Genomic DNA, 19,828 nt, shown 5'->3' on the forward strand with positions numbered 1-19,828 from the left:
ATGGGGTAAATGATGGGAGTGTGGAGGTGTGTGTGTGTTGGGGGGGGGTGGGGGGAGTGTACAAGAGACAGAGAGGGAGAGATAGAGAGAGAGAAAGAGAGAGACAGAGAGAGCGAGAGAAAGAGAGAGAGAGAGAGTGTGTGTGTGTGTGTGTGTGTGTTCTGCAAAGTTTAGCTGTACGGGATTGGTCTGCACACACACACACACACAGAGTGAGAGAGAGAGTCAGGAAACTCATAATTAGCAGAACTGAATTAACATCATTATCACTCCTGAACTATCGCCATTTCAATCAGCAACAGGCACCATCCTCTAATAAGAGCACTGTGCAACTAACCCACTGGACTGGTCAATATTCAACCCGTATCTTCCTATGGGAACAAAGTGACCCAAAACGCTGCTGGAAAGTGGGGGGAAGAAATCAGAGGCAGGGCCCCCTCTGCACTGCAGCAGTAGGCTATAACCCCACCCCACTGCCAATGTAAATTGATGCAAACTGGATCAATCGTCCATTCATTCATTTTGCCCATCGCTCCTGGTGGAGCATAGGCCATCGACGACCCCTCGCCATCGCACTCTGTTCTGGGCTGTTCTGGCCATTCCAGTCCAGTTGGTCCCTTGCTGCTTCAGCTCTGCCTCGGTATCTCGCCTCCAGCTGTTGCGAGGCCGGCCTCTCTTCCTCTATCCCTGCAGGTTCCAGGTCAGGGCTTGGCGTGTGATGCTAGACGCTGGCTTCCTGAGGGTGTGTCCAATCCAGCCCCACTTCCTCCGCAGTATCTGCTTGGCCACTGGTTCCTGTCCCGCTCGCTCCCACAGATCTTCGTTTCGGATCTTCTCCTGCCACTGGATCTTGTAGATGTGCCTCAGACAGGTGCTGAAGACTGTCTGAATCTTCTGCTGCATCGTCTGTGTTGTCCGCCATGTCTCGCATCCGTAGAGCAGAATTGACTTCACATTGGAGTTGAAGATGCAGAGTTTGGTTTTCATACTGATTGCTCCAGATGCCCAGATGTTGGACTGCTCAAAAGCAAAGACACACAAGCAGCATTCCACACCAGCCTTTCCAACACGATCAATCGTCCAGCCTGTAATAATTTCTTTACTCAATCAAGCTTGGCAGACAAGTTGACACAGCTGCCCAATTTGGATATGCACACAAACTGCCAATCATAAAAGCCTGGCTCGTGCACAAACATGTAAACAAGAGAACCCCATAATAAACCCTGCTGTGCCCTTTCAATCAACAGAATCTGAATGTCCTTGGTGTGATAATGAACAGCATTCACAAAGCTGCAGTTCCGCATGATTGGTGCCATCACTGTTACCTGGTAAGTGCTCCACTCTGAATGCATAACACTCTCTCTCTCTCTCTCTCTCTCTCTCTTGTTCTCAAGTCCATGTAGCTAAACACTGTGTGACTAAATCAACAGCCTGGATTATGCATTGTCCATCAGCTCCTTTTTTTCTTTTCCTCTATAGACATCTTCAAGTTATCCTTTTGTCTGACCTCGACCTCAAAGACACGCAAATGCAAAGACATGTAGATGTATGCATTTAGACGTGTATGGACATGGTTTTTTCTTGCCCACTTACCTGAACACATCATGAGTTTGCGTGGCCAGGTAAATATCCAGAATACTTAAGTTTCTAGATACTCATCTAACAACACAAACTCATAGACAGTGTGATCAGCAGGTAAAGCATCTTAAAACAAGAGAGGCAAGGCCTTCAAGACTCACTTGTGATACCCTTTAAAAAAAAATCTAATCGTTAAAATGTGTTCTGTATTTGTTATTATAAAGCTTCGTGTTAAAAAAAAAAGAAAAAAGAAAAAAAAATCCTAACCAGATTCGAATTAAGTCCCCTAGCATTAATTACAGAGTAATTTCCCTTTTTTACCATCTATACCAAAACATTTGCAAAATAAATAAAACTTCCATGCTTAGCAAAAGAAGTTCCTGTTTGAACAAAAAATGATAATAATGACTGCTCTTGTTGTTGGGTCAGAATATCAGATCAAAGTGCCAAGTTTAGAGAATACAAAAAATATAACAGTAAATGCAGTTTGCATATAATTAGGCTTCATTTTTTTTTTTTTTTTTTTTTTGTGCCCATCCCAGAGGTGCAATATTGTTTTGAACAAGATGACTGGAAAGAACTGAATTTTTCCTATTTTTATGCCTAATTTGGTGTCAACTGACAAAGTATTTGCAGAGAAAATGGCAATGTTAAAGTTTACCACGGACACACAGACTACACACACACACACACACACACACACACAACCGAACACTGGGTTAAAACATAGACTCACTTTGTTTTGAGTCAAAAACTGAACAGGCAAACACCTTTCTCAAATCTTCTCAATGTTTGCAAATCATTCCTGGGGTATGGGGGTTTGGGGGGGGGGGGGGGGGAAGAAGAGAGAAAGCATGTTAGAGAGACAGTGGTGTCAAAGGGCAAAGACAGCAGTAACAGAAAAAGGAAAAAAAAAAAGACTAACAGTAACAAGACAATGAACAAAAAGGAAAAAAAATTTCTAATGACAGTATACTTATCAATTTTTTTTTTTTTAATGCTATGCCCAAAAAATCAACCCCCACCCCCCACCCCACCACAAATGCTAACACACTTCAGACACAAGACACACTGAAGCAGCAACATAGCTCTCAGAAGGATTGAAATAAATCTCCCCCCCCCCCTTCATCCCCACCCTGTCACTCTGTTTACCCCCACCACCTTCCCCATACCCCCTTCACCAACCCTGTCCACCACCACCACCCCCCTCTCTCTCTTGTATACATATACATAAGATACATAAAAAATGGGGGGAGGGGGGGGGCAGGGGGATGGGGGAGGTAAAGAAATAAAAGGACAAAGGAAGCCTTGAGTTAACATCATGCATCATTCATAACACACACAGGACAAGGGCACAGGTGACTTCCTAAAGGTCAACAAAATGGTCAAGCCATTTGTTTTCTCTTTACCCATTGCTGGGACACAAAAGCAAGCACACACACACACACACACACACACACACACACACACACACACACACTTATCCACATCAGTGTGACTTTCATGCAAGAATCAGAATGACGCCTTCCTCCTTTAGAATAGAAAAGAAAAAAAGAGAAGAAAAAAAAAAGAGAGAGAAAAACAATAAGTATTGAATAACGTCTCCTTTTGTGTTCATACTGTACACAAATGCAACCAAGCCAACCACTACTATAGCACTATCTATGACTGACTTTTCCTTCTAAGAACAACAATAATCAATGTCATCTCTTCCCTCAATACTGCTCCCTTCTTTCATTACCTTTTAGTAGGGAAAAACTACAACAAACAAGAGAGGCAAGGCCTTCAAGACTCACTTGTAATACACTTTAAAAAAAAAAAAAAAATCCAAGCTTATGTATTGAGTATAATTTCAAAATGTAATGTTTAAGATGAGAAAGAGCAGTTTAAAGCGAATTAAGTCCCCTAGCATTAATTACGGAGTAATTTCCCTTTCTTACTATCTGCACCAAGACGTTTGCAAAATAAATAAAACTTCCATGCTCAGCAAAAGAAGTTCTTGTTTGAACAAAAAATGATAATAATGACTCCTCTTGTTGTTGTGTCAGAATAGGAGGTCAAAGTGCCAAGTTTAGAGAATACAAAAAATATAAATATAACAGTAAATGCAGTTTGCATATAGGCTTCTTTTTCTTCTTTTTTTTTTTTTTTTTTTTTTGCCCATCCCAGAGGTGCAATATTGTTTTAAACAAGATGACTCGAAAGAACTGATTTTTTCCTATTTTTATGCCTAATTTGGTGTCAACTGAGAAAGTATTTGCAGAGAAAATGGCAATGTTAAAGTTTACCACGGACACACACACACACGGACACACACACACACACAGACAACCGAACACCGGGTTAAAACATACACTCACTTTGTTCACACAAGTGAGTCAAAAAAACACAATGACCTTTGTGGGGAAGTGCTGGAGGTACTTGTCTGTTGAAGGACAGGGAAAAGGGGGAGTGGGGGAGGGGGGGGGCGTGCACGAGGAAGTGGGGCTGGAGGGAGGGAGGGAGAAGCAAACAAAGGCACTCAAACTAACACGACAGTGAACTGGAGAGACTGCCATACCAATGACAGTGGGAACGTATCTCCTTTCACAACTGAAATCTCCACTGCCAGTACCAATGGCTGTGGAGGGTGGCGGGGGGCCGGGGGGGGGGGGGGGGGGGGGTGAGGGGGGTGTTCTGTGGGGGAAGGACAGAGAGCACAAGGCAGTACCTGGCAACCTGCACTTACTCTGCCTGTCAACTCTGGTGTCCCCAGCATCAAACCAGCCGGAAAAGCGTCAACCTGCCATGACTCACGTCAGGAGGGTGACACTCACACGACAATAATAAGCCCACTGTGCATGGAGCCGTGTGGACCGACCAGTGAAACGGACGAGCCACAGAGCTGTACCATGTGTCTTTCTGTGTCTACACACGCATGCACAAGTGGCAGCTAGCAAAAGCTTTGACGTTTCCAGTTAAGATGATTTTGTTCACTGTAGCAAATTTAAATGGTCTATAAATATCAAGTATCATAAATGGTATGGGTAAAGTACCAACACCAGCAACCACCTGGTCTGCAAACATTTCTAGTATTCACTACAGCATTCGGCATTCAATACTGTTTCACATATTCTAACAAGTTTCACACACATTACAACCAGCCCAGTGTGGTTTGATGTTAAAAACTTAGAGTCAGCTGATCAATCCTATATCGAGTAACTTCTCCACAATTCAAGCCAAAGATTAATAATCTGAAAATTAATCTATATTCTGTTCTCCACCCCCACCCCCACCCCTCCACAAAAAATATATGTATATAAACCAAACAAACAAACACACAAAACCCACAATCTGCTAACTCTTAGGATAGCATGCATAATCACAATGAAAGAACACCAAGTCTTTGTGGAGGGTTAAGCTGATCAAATAAATCTCATCCTTAAATGTGTAACCTTGTTACTGCTGTTTGTTTGAAATAAAGGTTTGGATATCATTTACAGTACTTACATCTACTGAAAATAATCATTATACAGATGAACTGAACCACAATTTCAAAATGCCAAAACCACCGATTATCATGGATGTTTTCATCATGGCCTGGCTTCGCTGACGAAGATCTAGGAAGGGCGTTGTCCACGTCTGATGCAGGCACGCTCATGGCTGACAAGGCCAATGCGGGAAAAGCATAGTCGGCCGCAGCGGTTGCAAGGGAAAGTCTGGTCTGGGTTCGCGGCTGCAGCGTCGTGGTTCTTCCTCCTTCTGCGTTTGTCCTCAAGGCTGGCCCTGCGGTTGTTTTCGAAGGAGGAGACAGCTTGGTGGATGGTGCGTCGCCAGGTCTCTCGATCAGCGGCTACTGCGGACCACTGGCGATGGTCAATGTGACAGGCACCGAGAGCTTTCTTCAAGGAGTCTTTGTATCTCTTCTTGGGTGCTCCTCTGTCACGGTGGCCAGTGGACAGTTCGCCATACAGCGCGATCTTGGGCAGGCGGTGGTCCTCCATCCTGGACACGTGCCCTGCCCAACGTAGCTGGGTCTTTAGCAGCACTGCCTCGATGCTGATAGTCTTTGCCTGCTCCAGGACCTCGACATTTGTGATGTAGTCACTCCAGTGGATGCTGAGGATGGTGCGAAGGCAGCGCTGGTGGAAGCGATCAAGCAGTCGTATGTGGTGCCGGTAGGTGACCCAGGTTTCGGAGCCATACAACAGGGTGGGCAGTACAACAGCTCTGTACACGCTGATCTTTGTGTCTTTCTTCAGGTGTTTGTTGTTCCACACTCTCTTGTACAGCCTGCCGAATGCGCTGTTTGCCTTTGCAAGTCTGTTGTCGATCTCCTTGTCGATCTTGGCGTCAGACGAGATGGTGCAGCCTAGGTAGCTGAACTGGTGGACCGACTTCAGCTCTGTCTCACCGATGTTGATGTGAGGAGCGTGGAATTCTTCCTGTGGGGCAGGCTGGTGGAGAACTTCCGTCTTTTTCAGACTGACTTCTAGGCCGAAGAGCTGCGCAGCCTCTGCGAAGCAGGACGTTATACGCTGCAGGGCCGCTTCTGTATGGGCGACGAGGGCAGCATCGTCGGCAAACAGAAGCTCTCTGATGAGTTGCTCCAGTGTCTTGGTGTGGGCCTGTAGCCGCCTCAGGTTGAATAGGCTGCCATCAGTGCGGTATCTGATGAAGATACCGTCGTCGTCGCCAAGATCTTCAGTGGCCTGTTGGAGCATCATGCTGAAGAAGATCGTGAAGAGGGTCGGCGCGAGGACACAACCTTGTTTCACTCCATTTCCAATTGGGAAGGGCTCCGAAAGGTCGTTGCTGTGTCTGACCTGTCCACGCTGTTCCTCATGTAGTTGGATGACCATGCTGAGGAATTTTGGGGGGCATCCTAGACGTTTCATGATCTCCCACAGACCTTTTCTGCTCACGGTGTCGAAAGCTTTCGTGAGATCGACGAATGTCGCATACAGTCCTTTGTTCTGTTCCCGACATTTTTCTTGTAGCTGTCTGAGAACGAAGACCATGTCAGTGGTGCCTCTGTTGGCTCTAAAGCCACACTGACTCTCTGGGAGATGTTCTTCGGCGATAGTAGGCACCAGCCGATTTAGGAGGACTCTGGCGAGGATCTTGCCTGCGATGGAGAGCAGAGTTATCCCCCTGTAGTTGGAGCAGTCCGACTTTTCTCCCTTGTTTTTATACAGGGTGATGATGACTGCGTCACGGAGGTCCTGTGGTAGTTTGCCTTGCTCCCAGCAGCAGACAAAGAGGTTGTGGAGTTTGGAGTGTAGTGCTGGGCCTCCATTCTTCCACGCCTCCGGCGGAATTCCGTCAACCCCTGCTGCCTTGCCAGATTTCAGCTGTTCAATGGCCTTGACAGTCTCTTCTAGGGTTGGTAGCTCGTCCAGTTGTAATTTCACTGGCTGTTGTGGGATGCGGAGAATTGCCGAGTCTTGAACCGTGCGGTTGGCGCTGAAGAGGGCCTGGAAATGTTCCGACCACCTGTTCAGGATCGACGTCTTGTCTGTGAAGAGCGCCTGGCCGTCTGCGCTGCGCAAAGGACTCTGGACCTGGTATGAGGGACCGTACACCGCCTTCAAGGCTTCGTATAAGCCCCGGTAGTCACCAGTGTCTGCACAAAGCTGAGCCCTCTCTGCCAGGTTGGTCCACCACCCATTTTGAATCTCACGAAGCTTGCGCTGGAGGTTGCTGCATATGAGCCGGAAGGTTGCTTTCTTCACCGGACAAGATGGTTGTGCAAGGTGAGCCTGGTGGGCTGATCTCTTCTTCGCCAGCAATTCTTGGATCTCCTGGTTGTTTTCGTCAAACCAGTCCTTGTTCTTTTTCGACGAGAACCCTAGGACTTCTTCAGAGGACTGCAGGATGGCTGATTTCAGCTGTGCCCATAGTGCTTCTGGAGAGGGGTCTGTGGGGCAACTGGGGTCTTCAAGTTTGTCCTGAAGCTTCGCCTGGAATTCAGCTTTCACTTCAGCTGACTGAAAGTTGCCGACCTGGAATTTCTTCCTAGGAGCTCCTCCTTTCTTTGGTTTGGGCTTGAAGTGGAGCCTGAGCTTGCTGCGGACGAGGCGGTGGTCAGTATGACACTCCGCGCTGGGCATCACTCGGGTGTGTAGGACGTCTCGTACGTCTCTCTGGCGCATCAGGATGTAATCAATGAGGTGCCAATGTTTGGACCGAGGATGCATCCACGTTGTCTTCAGGCTGTCCTTCTGCTGGAAAATGGTGTTGGTGATGGTAAACTGCTGCTCTGCACAGAACTCGAGAAGAAGGCGCCCATTGTCGTTGCAATTACCAACGCCATGCTTGCCAAGGACTCCTTTCCAGGCTTCTGAATCTTGGCCAACTCTGGCATTGAAGTCGCCAAGGATGATGACCTTGTCGTCAGCAGGGGTGTACTGAACGAGGTTGCGCAGATCAGTGTAAAACTTGACCTTTTCTGTGGGGTCCGCTTGGAGGGTTGGAGCGTACACGCTGAACAGAGTGGCATGCTGTTTGTTCCGTAGTGGGAGGCGCATGGACATAATTCGGTCTGAGTGTCCTGTTGGCAGGTTTTCAAGCTTGGAGGCAATGGTGCTCCTGACCATAAAGCCTACGCCATAAAGGCGTCTCTCGGTCTCTGGCTTGCCTGACCAGTAGAGGGTGTACCCAGCGCCGTGTTCCTGGAGGCTGCCTTTCCCTGCAAAGCGGACTTCGCTGACGGCAGCAATGTCAATGTTCAGTCTCTGAAGTTCGTGTGCGACTAGAGCGGAACGCCTTTCTGGGTGGTTGCTGTCTGCAGAGTCACGCATGGTTCGGATGTTCCAGCATGCTACCTTTAGTCCTTTTGCACCTAATTGTGAGGCAGGTGCCGGCCTTTTCTTCTCTATTGTTGTTCGACCGCGTTTGGAGATGCCCGTTGACCGCGGCTAGCCGCATGGATGTTTTACATTTAAAACAAAAACATATGTCCTAAAACATAATGTTTAAAACAAGCTATGATCAAAAGCACACTGGAAAATTATCCCTTTCTGCTCCAGGGTAACAAACATATAAAGTAAGCACCAAAAAAGGAAACTTAGCTCAAACAACATGACCACCACCAGGCCACCTCTCCGTGAACCTCAGACCACCGCATTAAAAAGACAGCAACTCCCAGAGCTAATGTCCCATGCAGGTCATTGCACACAGGGCCCATCAAGGCATGCCCGTGGCAAATGACCTTTACACAGCTGACCACACCAGGGTGGATGATCAACAGCGCCCTGGTGGCTCAAGGCTCATCGTGGCTCATCGCCCTGTTAGTCAACACTCCTCCTCTCCCATCCAGATGAGCTGGCCAGCAAGTATGCCACTGGACGCAGATAATCATGACTCAATCAGGGGTTGACAAAGTTCAGTTTGGGGGGCAGAGAGCTCTACAAACATCAGGCCACCACCACAGTCTTGGAACATTCCTGGTATGTCAGGGCAGAAACCAGCACAGAGGTCAGAGAGTGCACCTGAGTAACTGGTTTTTCAAGTGCATTTGCTCTTGAAGTTTACATGTATCAAGTGCAATATGGATGGAGAACAGAGAATCAAAAGCGAAAAGCCTAAGGCCAACAAAATAAATATATCATGGATATGTGCATATTCTTGTTATTCTGCATGTGTATGTGTTTAACCTGACATACCGAACACCAGTTTCACACTTTGAACTTGAAACAATACAACTGTGTCAAACACCACAATGACCATATCTCATCTAATGATCTCTCTTGTTAACTATAAAGGTCAAAAGGTCTGGTATGTGAATACTGTGTAAAGTTATTTCATGTAAGAAATATCTGTGCACTTTAGCACTGCATAATGAGCAAAACAGCAGACCACAAGATGAGGAAGAAAAAAAATCAGGAATCAGGTGATTCTTTCTTTTCTTCTTCTTTGCTTCTTCTACATAAGCAATACTGGCTCAGATAGGAAAGATTGTTACGGAAGGAACAGCTCTGGATCATGCAACATTTTCTGGTGAACTTCAGTCAAAAAGTGCTAAGTACAATATCCACCAAAAATCAATCCAATGTTCAGATGCATTTATAAACCAGACGCCACAGATATTATAAGACTGGTTTTCATTGATTAATCTGGTAATAAATTCCACACTATCATGTTTCATTACTAATCATCCATCTTTTATTTTGCATTGCACAGAGATTGATTCCACAACTGACTGCTTCCCTGTGCTGAATCAGAGACAGCGCTCAGCATGAAACAGTTCCCACGCCACATCACAAAATTGTTTTCGAAAACTATACACAAAATTCAAAATGTTAAAAAAAATCAAGACAGTTGCCCCAAGCTATAACAGATGCACAAACTAGTACACACACACACACACACACACACACACACACACACACACACACAAACCAACAACAAACAAACCCACATACACACACACACAAAGCAAATCATCACAATATGTGTGTGTATATATATATATATATATATATATATATATATATATATATATCAGTGTTCCCAATGGGCCTGATTTTTTGCGGGTCACTGTGACCCTTTGGAATTTTTGAGGGTCATTGTCACATTTCTGAGGGTCAACAGGAAAACATACAAAAAATCAATGAAGACAATTGTACAATGAAAATGAAAAGAAACCCACACCTTCTCCAAACAAGGACATTCGAAATGCTTGAATACAATGAAAACACAGTCAACTACTTATAATGAGCACATAACCATACTCACTACTAATGAACACACAACAGCGTTTGCCTGCATCGGCAAGGGAAGTTACTCTAACACGTTTTTGGCCAGCTCAGTTTCGTCTGCTATGCACTAGCCTAAGCTTAGGCCCACGATGCGTGCTTCGCGGTTTTCCTGGAAGCCGTAAGATGCTTGTTAGTTTCAGGAAAAAGTGTGTGTCACATTGACGCACAGGGTAAAAATTTTGTGCGTCAAAGTTGTAAATCTGTGCGTCATTTACGCACATATGTACGTTTTTGGGAACACTGTATGTATATATATATATATATATATATATATATATATATATATATATATGTGTGTGTGTGTGTGTGTGTGTGTGTGTGTGCGCGCGCGCAAAGCCAAACTTACTCATCTTGTCTGTTTCATCAACGATCTCGGACTGGATAATCTCTTCAATGACATCTTCCAAGGTGATCACTCCAATGTTTTTATAGTAAGGGTCACTGTCGCCCTTGTTCTGCAGCTCTTGCACAATTGCCATGTGGGAAGCCCCTGTCAAACAGAAAGTTACAGCAGGCAACTAAAACATATATCATCACTCATCGAAACACAGAATATTTTCCTATATTTCTATGGGCTTTTTTTTTATTTTTTTATCTACATCTATTTTGATCTATGTAAGTATTTGGCATTCTGGTGTCAATGTTGTGGTTTTTCTTACCTTGTCAACATAATTTTTATTACTTAAATTATTGTGTTGCATATTTTCATGAATGTACATGCTCCAAAAGTGGATGTGCTTTATGTGTTTACAGACAGACAGACAGGCAGATAGACAGATAGATAGATGTGTGTGTGTGATAGGTGTGTGTGTGTGTGTGTGTGTGTGTGTGTGTGTGTGTGTGTGTGTGTGTGTGTGTGTGTTGATAAAAGCAGAGATGCCAACCCCTGTCAAGTGTTTGTAGGAACAATCAGGAAATTTGGTAGGAACATTCTGAACTTGGTAGGAACACTCAGACTCCAACCCACACCAGCAAACATACATTTCATCTACAAGGCATGCAAACACTTGGGCCAGATACTGAGATAGAAATGTCAAACTTGCACACGGTAGAACGAACATGCAAGTTCCCCAAAATGGAGGCACGATGCACGGATATTTTTCAGTGTACGTTTGGTGAAACTTCTGTTCCCACCACTCCTTCTTTACAACTGACACATTTGTGGCACTGTGTTGCTTCCCTGGTCTTTGTTCGTCTTTGTTTCTCACAATCGGAATCTGTGGTTGACTTCTCCGTTTCAAGCCACTTGTTCTTTCCTTGCATTCCATAGCTTAATCCACTGGGCACAGACGCTGTTTGACCGAGACGTAACTTGATTTAGCCACATTCTCTCTTGTTCAAGCAAACAATTAAGCTGACTGGTCCACTCAATGCTGTTTCAATCTAAACACGTATGCAATTAGCTGGGCATCATCACATGAGACTAAGGGTAGTAGTGACTGCCCTGGCCTTGTGATCAATAGGTCTAGAGCGTCTGGGTAATGTTATGACAAGGAAGCATGCGACTATGCTATGTAGTCGAAAATGAACTCATCAGAACAATTTGATGTTGGCGTAAACAAACTGTGATCAAGCATAACAAAATATGATGAAATCATAACAGTTTGGCATCTCTGTAAAAGGAACAGTTCATAAAACAAATGTATCCCTGGCATAACCAAAACCTGCGTAAATCCGTTTATATTAATACAAATTGCACTGAAGGTGAAAAAATGTTGCCCTAATACCCTCTGGCACGGTACTAACCGAAGGTCAGTCACCTTCATGTTTTTACCTTTAGCAGCTTTCTCATTCGCTTTTGTGAATCAAAACTGAGCTACCAAGAACCCTATTTTAAACTAGAGCTTATCAGGCAACAAACGCGAGCCTTTAGTTTATATAATGAATACACTAAACTGGAACATGAGCTGAAGACTTAACTTGGGCATTAAGTCAACTCTTGTGAAAATGGTCATCAAGGCTACCATTAAAAAAACAAATGCTTTTTCGCCTTCAGTACTTCAGGCAACCACTTTGGAATACCATGTCCTAGATATTTTATATTGCACCTTGATATAACTATTTATAAGTTATAACAGAATGGTTTTAAATTGCAGTACAACTACAAGGTTTATTGTACTGCACATACTAAGTAATCAAAGCAAAATTATGGGATACATTTTCACAACAGTCTCCCTAAGCTTGACAGTATGGGTATACATGTGTATAAATGTGAGTGCAATGTTGCCTTGCATTGCACTGCATTGCTTTGCACTGCATTGCATTGTACTGTATTACTGTTTTGTCACAACAGATTTCTTTGTGTAAAATTTGGGCTGCACCATCACTAAAGTGCAGCACCACACTTTTTCGTTCTGCAAGTGTATATCTTTCCTATCAAAGTGGATTTTTCAAAAGAATTTTGCAGGAAAGACCCCTTTGTTGCTTAAGTTCCTTTACATGCATTAAAAGCATTCGGCACACACATCTCAATTTATCATCTCATCTGACTGTAAGTGTGCTGATGTGTGTGGATGTATGTGCGTTTATGAGTGTGTGGTTTTGTGTGTGTGTGTTTGTGTGTGTGTGTGTGTCCATGTGTGTGTCCATGTATGTGTGTGTGTACTACACAATGTCATAGTCTTGCCACAGTAATCACAAACACTCCATCCACACACACAAACATACATACACAAACACACACACACTAATCTAACATCACATGTGAAAAAATGTTAAATGAAAGTACAACTACTACACCGCACGCGCGCGCGCGCACACACACACACACACACACACACACAAACCACACACACATAATTAGTTTATTTTTACCTTGAAGAAAATCCTGCAACATGTTATCAAGTTTCATATCATGATCAACGTACAATGGACGGTGATCATAGAAATTACACACTGTTCTCACAGGAGTACTGTCATCTGGGTCAATCAGTGCCAAGTCTTTCGTATTAAGAATGTTGACAATGTTGGTTGTGTCACTGTCATAAACAGGAACACGTGTGTAACCAGACTTCAAGATTTCAGACATCAGTTCGAAGTCTAAAACTGTATCCATATTGAGCATGTAGACATCTTCCATTTTGGTCATCACATTCTCTACTCTTTTGCTGGCAAGCTGCAATGCTCCAGCAATGATGTTAGCTTCATCCTTTTCTAACACTTTGTAGTCTGCAGTCATACGAATAAGCTCCTGTAGTTTTTCTTTATTATACACCTGTCCCATTTCCTCACCGAGAATCCTGTCTAGCAATAAACTGATTGGGAAGGACACTGGAAATGTTATAATCATAAAAAAACGTGTGATCAAGTGAGTATTTGCCCCAACTGCTAACCCATGACGAGAGCAAACAGCTTGTGGAATTATCTCACCAAATATTACAATACATATTGTTGACGCCACAACTGCAACCACACCATTGGACAAATTGTCTATGAATATGGTTGCTGTACTGTTCACCATCACATTCCCCAAGAGAAGGGTACACAACAGAAAATTACCACGTTTTCTTAAGGGGACAATTACTTTTGCATACTTTTTTTCTGTCTCTGATCCACATTTCTCGATTATCTGAAGTTCTGTTTTGTCAAGTGCCATAAGTCCAAGATTAAGACCACTGAACAAACCAGACAGAAAAAGCAGAAGCAACAGAAGTGTAACCTGCACAGCCAAAGGCAGGAACAGTTTACTTTCTTCGTTTTTAACGGCCACTCGTTGCCAAAGCTCATGTCCTTGAAAATGCCACATTCCTTTATGTTTTACACACAGATAATACACTTCTTCATGTTGACCTAATTCATCAAGCTTCACCAAAACCCGAGCGTGGGTCCCTTCCTTGTTTACATTCAATGGCTTGAATAACGCCGTCCTTTTGCTCGTTTCACAATCAAACTGGTCTTGTGGAGTGAAAGCTATTTCGAAATCGTCGTCGAAGTTGATGCCAATAAGCTCTAAATAATGAGATTTTGAAGACAAAAGTTCCAACACCCCTTTATCATTAATGACAGCTGTCCTTTCTGTCGACAAAACAGCAAGCACATCAGTTCTGTTATGAATCGAGCTGGCTGCCCATGTTGATGAAAACAAAAGCGAAAGAACAACAGACACGGCGAAAAACGGCGATTCTCCAGCCATGTTTTGCTCCGAATGTGCCGGATATTGCCGCTTCGGACTGGTCCGCCCCCTTTCGGCTAGAGCTCTCTCTCACACACACACACACTCACTTTAAGTCCTTCACACACACGCACACACACACACACACACACACACACAGTCTCAGTCTGCGCGCTGCGTGTCCATTATATAGCTGTTTATAGCTTTAATTTCAGCTTGCTATATTTTTCTCGTTTTTGTGTTGTTCTTTTTATCAATTATTTAGTCCAGTTACTACATATAGATATATGGATGTTTTTAGATCAGTATAATTGAAAACTGGAATGCAGTTCTTTATTTTTCTGTCCGTCTCCGGTCAGTTGGGTTCAAGCTTTTAACTATGAGTTCTCAACCGAATCATACAGAATATTAATTATGTTTCCGGGTCAACTGAAGATGGACGATAACTACAAAATTAGGTATAATTAAGTTATAGAGTTTTAAAATTAGGCTAGTTGCAAATTTAGTTCACGGTGGTCAACTGAAGATCGACAGACAATCAAATTGTTAAACTCTGTAATAACATGATCTTAACTGGAGAGCGACTCGGAAACCACATCATTCGTTACGTGTGTGTGTGTGTGTGCCCGCTGGTCAGGCTAGGGGCATAGCCCTTGCTACAGGTACCATGTAACCCAGTACTACCAGTGCCGCATGTGAAGTCTCCCAACGACGGACCAGGCGGAGGAGGAAACTTTTCTCAACTGACGGCTGTGAAGGCGGAAGAGGATGGCCAAAGGGCAGGGGGAGCTCTTATCCTTGGCTGGAAGTCCTCCTAGGAGCCGGAACTCCGAAGAAAAAACCTGCACCTGCCGAGGCCGTCCTATACGTGGCAGTATCTGCACCCGTGTGGGACTGTGAGCGTCGGTAGGCGATATAGTGGGGACTGAAGGGACTGCACAACTCCTCTTCACTAAAAAAAAAACCTGTGCTGGTCAGGCAACCAGGCTAATGTCGGAACGACGAGCTAGCCCTTAAGTTCAACACCCCGGCAGCTTTCCCAAGCCCTGCGGCGATGGAGAAGTGGTAATGGGGACAGGCAGAGGATGCTGCTGGCAGTTCCTAGTCACGACTCTACAGGCAGGCGGCTGTGGGGTGATGGTCGTCCGCCGTAGACTGGGGCAGATGCAACGCTCGTATCCTCCCACTGAGTGTCAGAGCAGCCCTTTTTAGGGACAGCACTGCTCTCCCCACATGGGGGAGGGGAGATAAAAGGATCCCTAACCAAAGTCTGCCTCGCCTAGTACCTTGTAGAAAACCGCACCTACTTTGACATCCAACACTAGCGGTCGAAAACAACAGAAGAAAAGAACCAGCAGTCATGCCCTGATTCTGGGTGCCTGGATTGTTCGCACCATTTTAGACAGAGGCGACAGACCAGAAAGGCGCACTGTGCTAATTGCTAGAATACTCACGGTTGATCGCTACCAGGTGGACATAGCAGCCCTGAGCCGCGAAACCAGGTTTGCCGGTGAAACCCTTCTGGAGGAAGTTGGAGGAGGCTACACCTTCTACTGCACTGGGAAGCCACATGGCACCCCAAGAATCTCAGGCGTGCTTTTGCCATACGAACAAAACTTGCACGACAGCTTGACAGCCTTCCACGTGGGATAAACAATAGGCTGATGACCCTGCGTCTGAAGCTGTCTGAGGATCGCTTCTCCACAGTCATCAGCTGCTATGCCCCGACGATGACCTACCCTGATGACATCAAAGGAGCTTTCTACGAGGTCCTCAGCCGCACTATTTCAGCGGTAGACAGAAAGGACAGGCTGGTCATCCTTGGGGATTTCAATGCCCGCGTCGGCGTGGACTTCTCCTCATGGCCAAAAGTCCTAGGACAGCACGGCACTGGCAAGTGCAACTCCAACGGACTGCTTTTGCTCTCGCTCTGCGCGCAGCATGGACTGACCATCACCAACACCCTCTTCCAACAAGCGGACAAGTACAAGAGCACATGGATGCACCCCCGCTCCAAGCAATGGCACATGCCGGAGTATGTGATTGTCCGGCAGAGGGACAGAGATGATGTTTCCATTACACGCTGCATGAGAGGAGCAGTCTGTTGGTCGGACCATCGCCTGGTACGCAGCAAGATGAACATCAGACTTGCACACAAGCTTCAACCAGCCAGGCAGAAACTCCCTAGGAAGCTGAACATCCACCACGTCGCTTTCACCAAGGACGGGCTGCGGCAGCAAATCCAAGCAGCTCTCCAAGAAATCCCTGCATCGACTGCTGTAGAAGAGGTATAGAGCACCTTTAGAGATGCTGTGTACACAGCAGCAGCTGACACACTCGGCTTTGTACAGAGGAGCCACAAAGACTGGTTTGACGAGAACGACTCTAGAATCTCCAAGCTCCGTGAACACACTGCATATACAGCATCAGGATCACATTTCCGATAAAGACTGCCAGAGGAAGAAGGACCAGTTCTTGCAAACCAAGCAACTCGTACAGAAGAGGCTGCGTGAGATGAAGAACACCTGGTGGGAGAGAAAGTCCGAAGAGCTTCAGTCCGCTGCTGATGCTCACATGAAGACCTTCCATGATGGTCTTCGAGCTGTGTATGGGCCGAGAGTCACAGGATCAACCCCCTGTCCGAGCCTTGGACCAGACCACCCTCCTGACAGACAAGAAAGACATCCTTGCCCGCTGGGCAGAGCACTTCAACACCCTCCTCAACAGGGACTCGTCCGCATCTGGCGAGGTAATTGCAGCCCTCCCACAGCTAGCAGTCAATGACTCGCTAGCTGCCCCTCCCACCAAAGCCGAGACCCGGAAGGCCCTGAAGCTGACAACGTCAGGAAAAGCAACAGGAGCGGATGGAATCCAGGCTGACATCTACAAGTATGGAGGCGAGGTGCTGACAGACAAGCTGACCGCCCTGTTCCAGTCTATCTGGGAGAGAGGGAAGGTCCCTCAGGATTTCAGGGATGCTTCAATTGTCCACATTTACAAATGGAAGGGAGACAAAACATCCTGCGATAACAACCGTGGAATCTCTCTACTCTGCATCGCCGGCAAGATCTTCGCCCGCATCATACTGAACAGACTGGTTGACCATGTCTCCAACACAGTCATCCCTGAAGCACAGTGCGGCTTCCGCTCAGGCAGGGAAACATGTGACATGGTGCTTGCCGTACGCCAGATGCAAGTGAAGTGCCGTGAGCAGAACAAGGAGCTCCACATGGTCTTTGTAGACCTGACTAAGGCCTTCGACACGGTGAACCGCCGTGGTCTGTGGAAGATCCTCCTAAAGTTCGGCTGCCCAGAGAGCTTAATCCAGCTGATTGCGTCATTCCACGATGGCATGCAGGCGAGAGTACAGGAAAATACTGACATGTCGGATTCGTTCCCAGTGGTAAATGGAGTGAAGCAGGGTTGCGTCCTGGCACCCACACTGTTCTCCATTCATTTCCCTGCCATGCTGATTGACCCCTTCCAAGACTGTGACCGGGGTATCTACATTCAGTTTTGCACAGATGGCAAACTTTTCAACTTGTGGCGACTCCACACCAGGTCCAGGGTGTCTGAGGCACTGTTGAGAGAGTTCCTCTTCGCTGATGACTGCGCGCTTTCTGCACACACCCATGAGGACATGCAGTTCATTATGGACAGGTTCTCGACCTCCTGCAGGCGCTTTGGACTCACCATCAGCCTCAGCAAGACCGAGTCCATGTACCAACCAGCTAGCTCACAGCCGGAACGCCAGTGCCCCCCCCCCCCCCCTCCCGCCCCCTCCCCACCTGCAATCAAGATCGATGACACAGAGATCAAGTCTTTTATTTTTCCCCGGACTTTCTTGGATCGACCACCGTTTTATTATGCATATAAATTCATCATGACAATTCAGAATAGATGGGAAAAAGTGTGAAAATAAACAATAACAGATGTAAATGATTATGCTGATATATATATAGTTCATAACACAATCAAACACATGAATCATTTTATGTTTTTTCGTGACAATATATAAAGTCACAGACACAAACATAGACACAGAACACACACACACACACACACACACACACACACACACACACACACACACACACACACACACACACACACACACACACACACACACACACACACACACACACACACACACACACACACACACACACGTTTAGCTATGTCATTCATCTTTATGCTGAGCGCAGAGCTGCAGTCATTAATATATTTTTCTAGCCCAGGCATGTTACCATTGTCTTCTACGTCCGCTGACAACCTTTTTTTTTCTTCACCGCTGAATCTTCATACTATAACACATCACATTACTGTTACAAAGACTTCTCTGATCGCTGTATCTTCATACTTTTACACATCACATTACTATTACAAAGACTTCTCTGATGGCTGTATCTTCATACTATAACACATACAATACTATTACAAAGACATCTATGATCGCTGTATCATTTTTTTCTTCTTATCCCCCCCCCCTCCCTCCCCTCTTCTTCTCCCCTTTTCCTTTTTTTACTGCTTCACATGAACTTTTTCATTGGAAAGAGAGAAAAAAATGAATAGAAAAAAACAAAAAACAAAAAAAACAAAAATAAAAATAAAAATAAAAATAAAACAAAACAAAACAAAACAAAAGGGAAAAATAAATGAACGAACATACACACGTATACATACATACATGTCTGTCTGGTTTCATATACATGTACATTTCGTTATAACATTTTAAATGTATGGTTACCTCTGAACAGGGTTTTATTTGCTTGCGTATGTGTATGTGTGTGAGTGCGTGTGTGCGCGCGTGTTTGATTTCATGATGACATTGGAGTTCGATATTAAATATTCCAAACCATACACATAGACTTGTCCCACACAAGCAGGGCGAAGGGTAAAGTTTATCACGTGCCAAGTCTTTTCCTTTGTGCAGTAAGATAATGATACCTTGTTTTTGTGTGTACGACATGTCATTCTTGTCAAGAGCTTCATTGTAGGATTCAGTTACCAGCACTTTCAATCGATTCCAGAAATATTTCATGAATTCTACCGTAATACCATCACTGCCAGGAGCAGATCCATTTTTCATTGATTTTAAAGTTAATCCTCTTTCTTCAACATTCATCAAACCTTCACAATTTGACGACTCTTCATTATTCAAGCGCGGGAAATTTCATCTTAAACGAACCTGTGTATTTCTTCACTAATGTTATTATCTGTGTTTGATATTCTACCATATAAAGAGGAGTAATATCTTGTTTGTTCTTTCAAAACTTCTGACTGGTTTGTTACAATCTGTCCATTTTCATTCCGAACATGTGTCATGATGTTGTTGTTTGCTCTGGTTTTCTCTTAGCCTAAAAAGTATCGCGTGTTCTTTTCTCCTTCTTCAACCCAT

General features: G+C 45.0%; 1 protein-coding gene across 1 annotated transcript in view; it reads right to left on the minus strand.

The window, feature by feature from the left end:
• The window catches only part of LOC143296644 (unextended protein-like), a 42,660-nt gene extending 28,458 nt beyond the window's left edge, over positions 1-14,202 (minus strand). The window contains exons 1-2 of the mRNA XM_076608677.1: positions 13,134-14,202; positions 10,666-10,809 (exon numbers count right to left, since the gene is read on the minus strand). Of these exons, the coding sequence (XP_076464792.1) occupies positions 10,666-10,809; positions 13,134-14,064 (1,075 nt within the window). The 5' untranslated portion in view covers positions 14,065-14,202. The remainder of the gene's footprint in view (positions 1-10,665; positions 10,810-13,133) is intronic.
• Between the last annotated feature and the right edge of the window lie 5,626 nt (positions 14,203-19,828).

The sequence above is a fragment of the Babylonia areolata genome, chromosome 2 (genome assembly GCF_041734735.1).
Source record: "Babylonia areolata isolate BAREFJ2019XMU chromosome 2, ASM4173473v1, whole genome shotgun sequence".
In the NCBI taxonomy this organism is placed as follows: domain Eukaryota; kingdom Metazoa; phylum Mollusca; class Gastropoda; order Neogastropoda; family Buccinidae; genus Babylonia; species Babylonia areolata.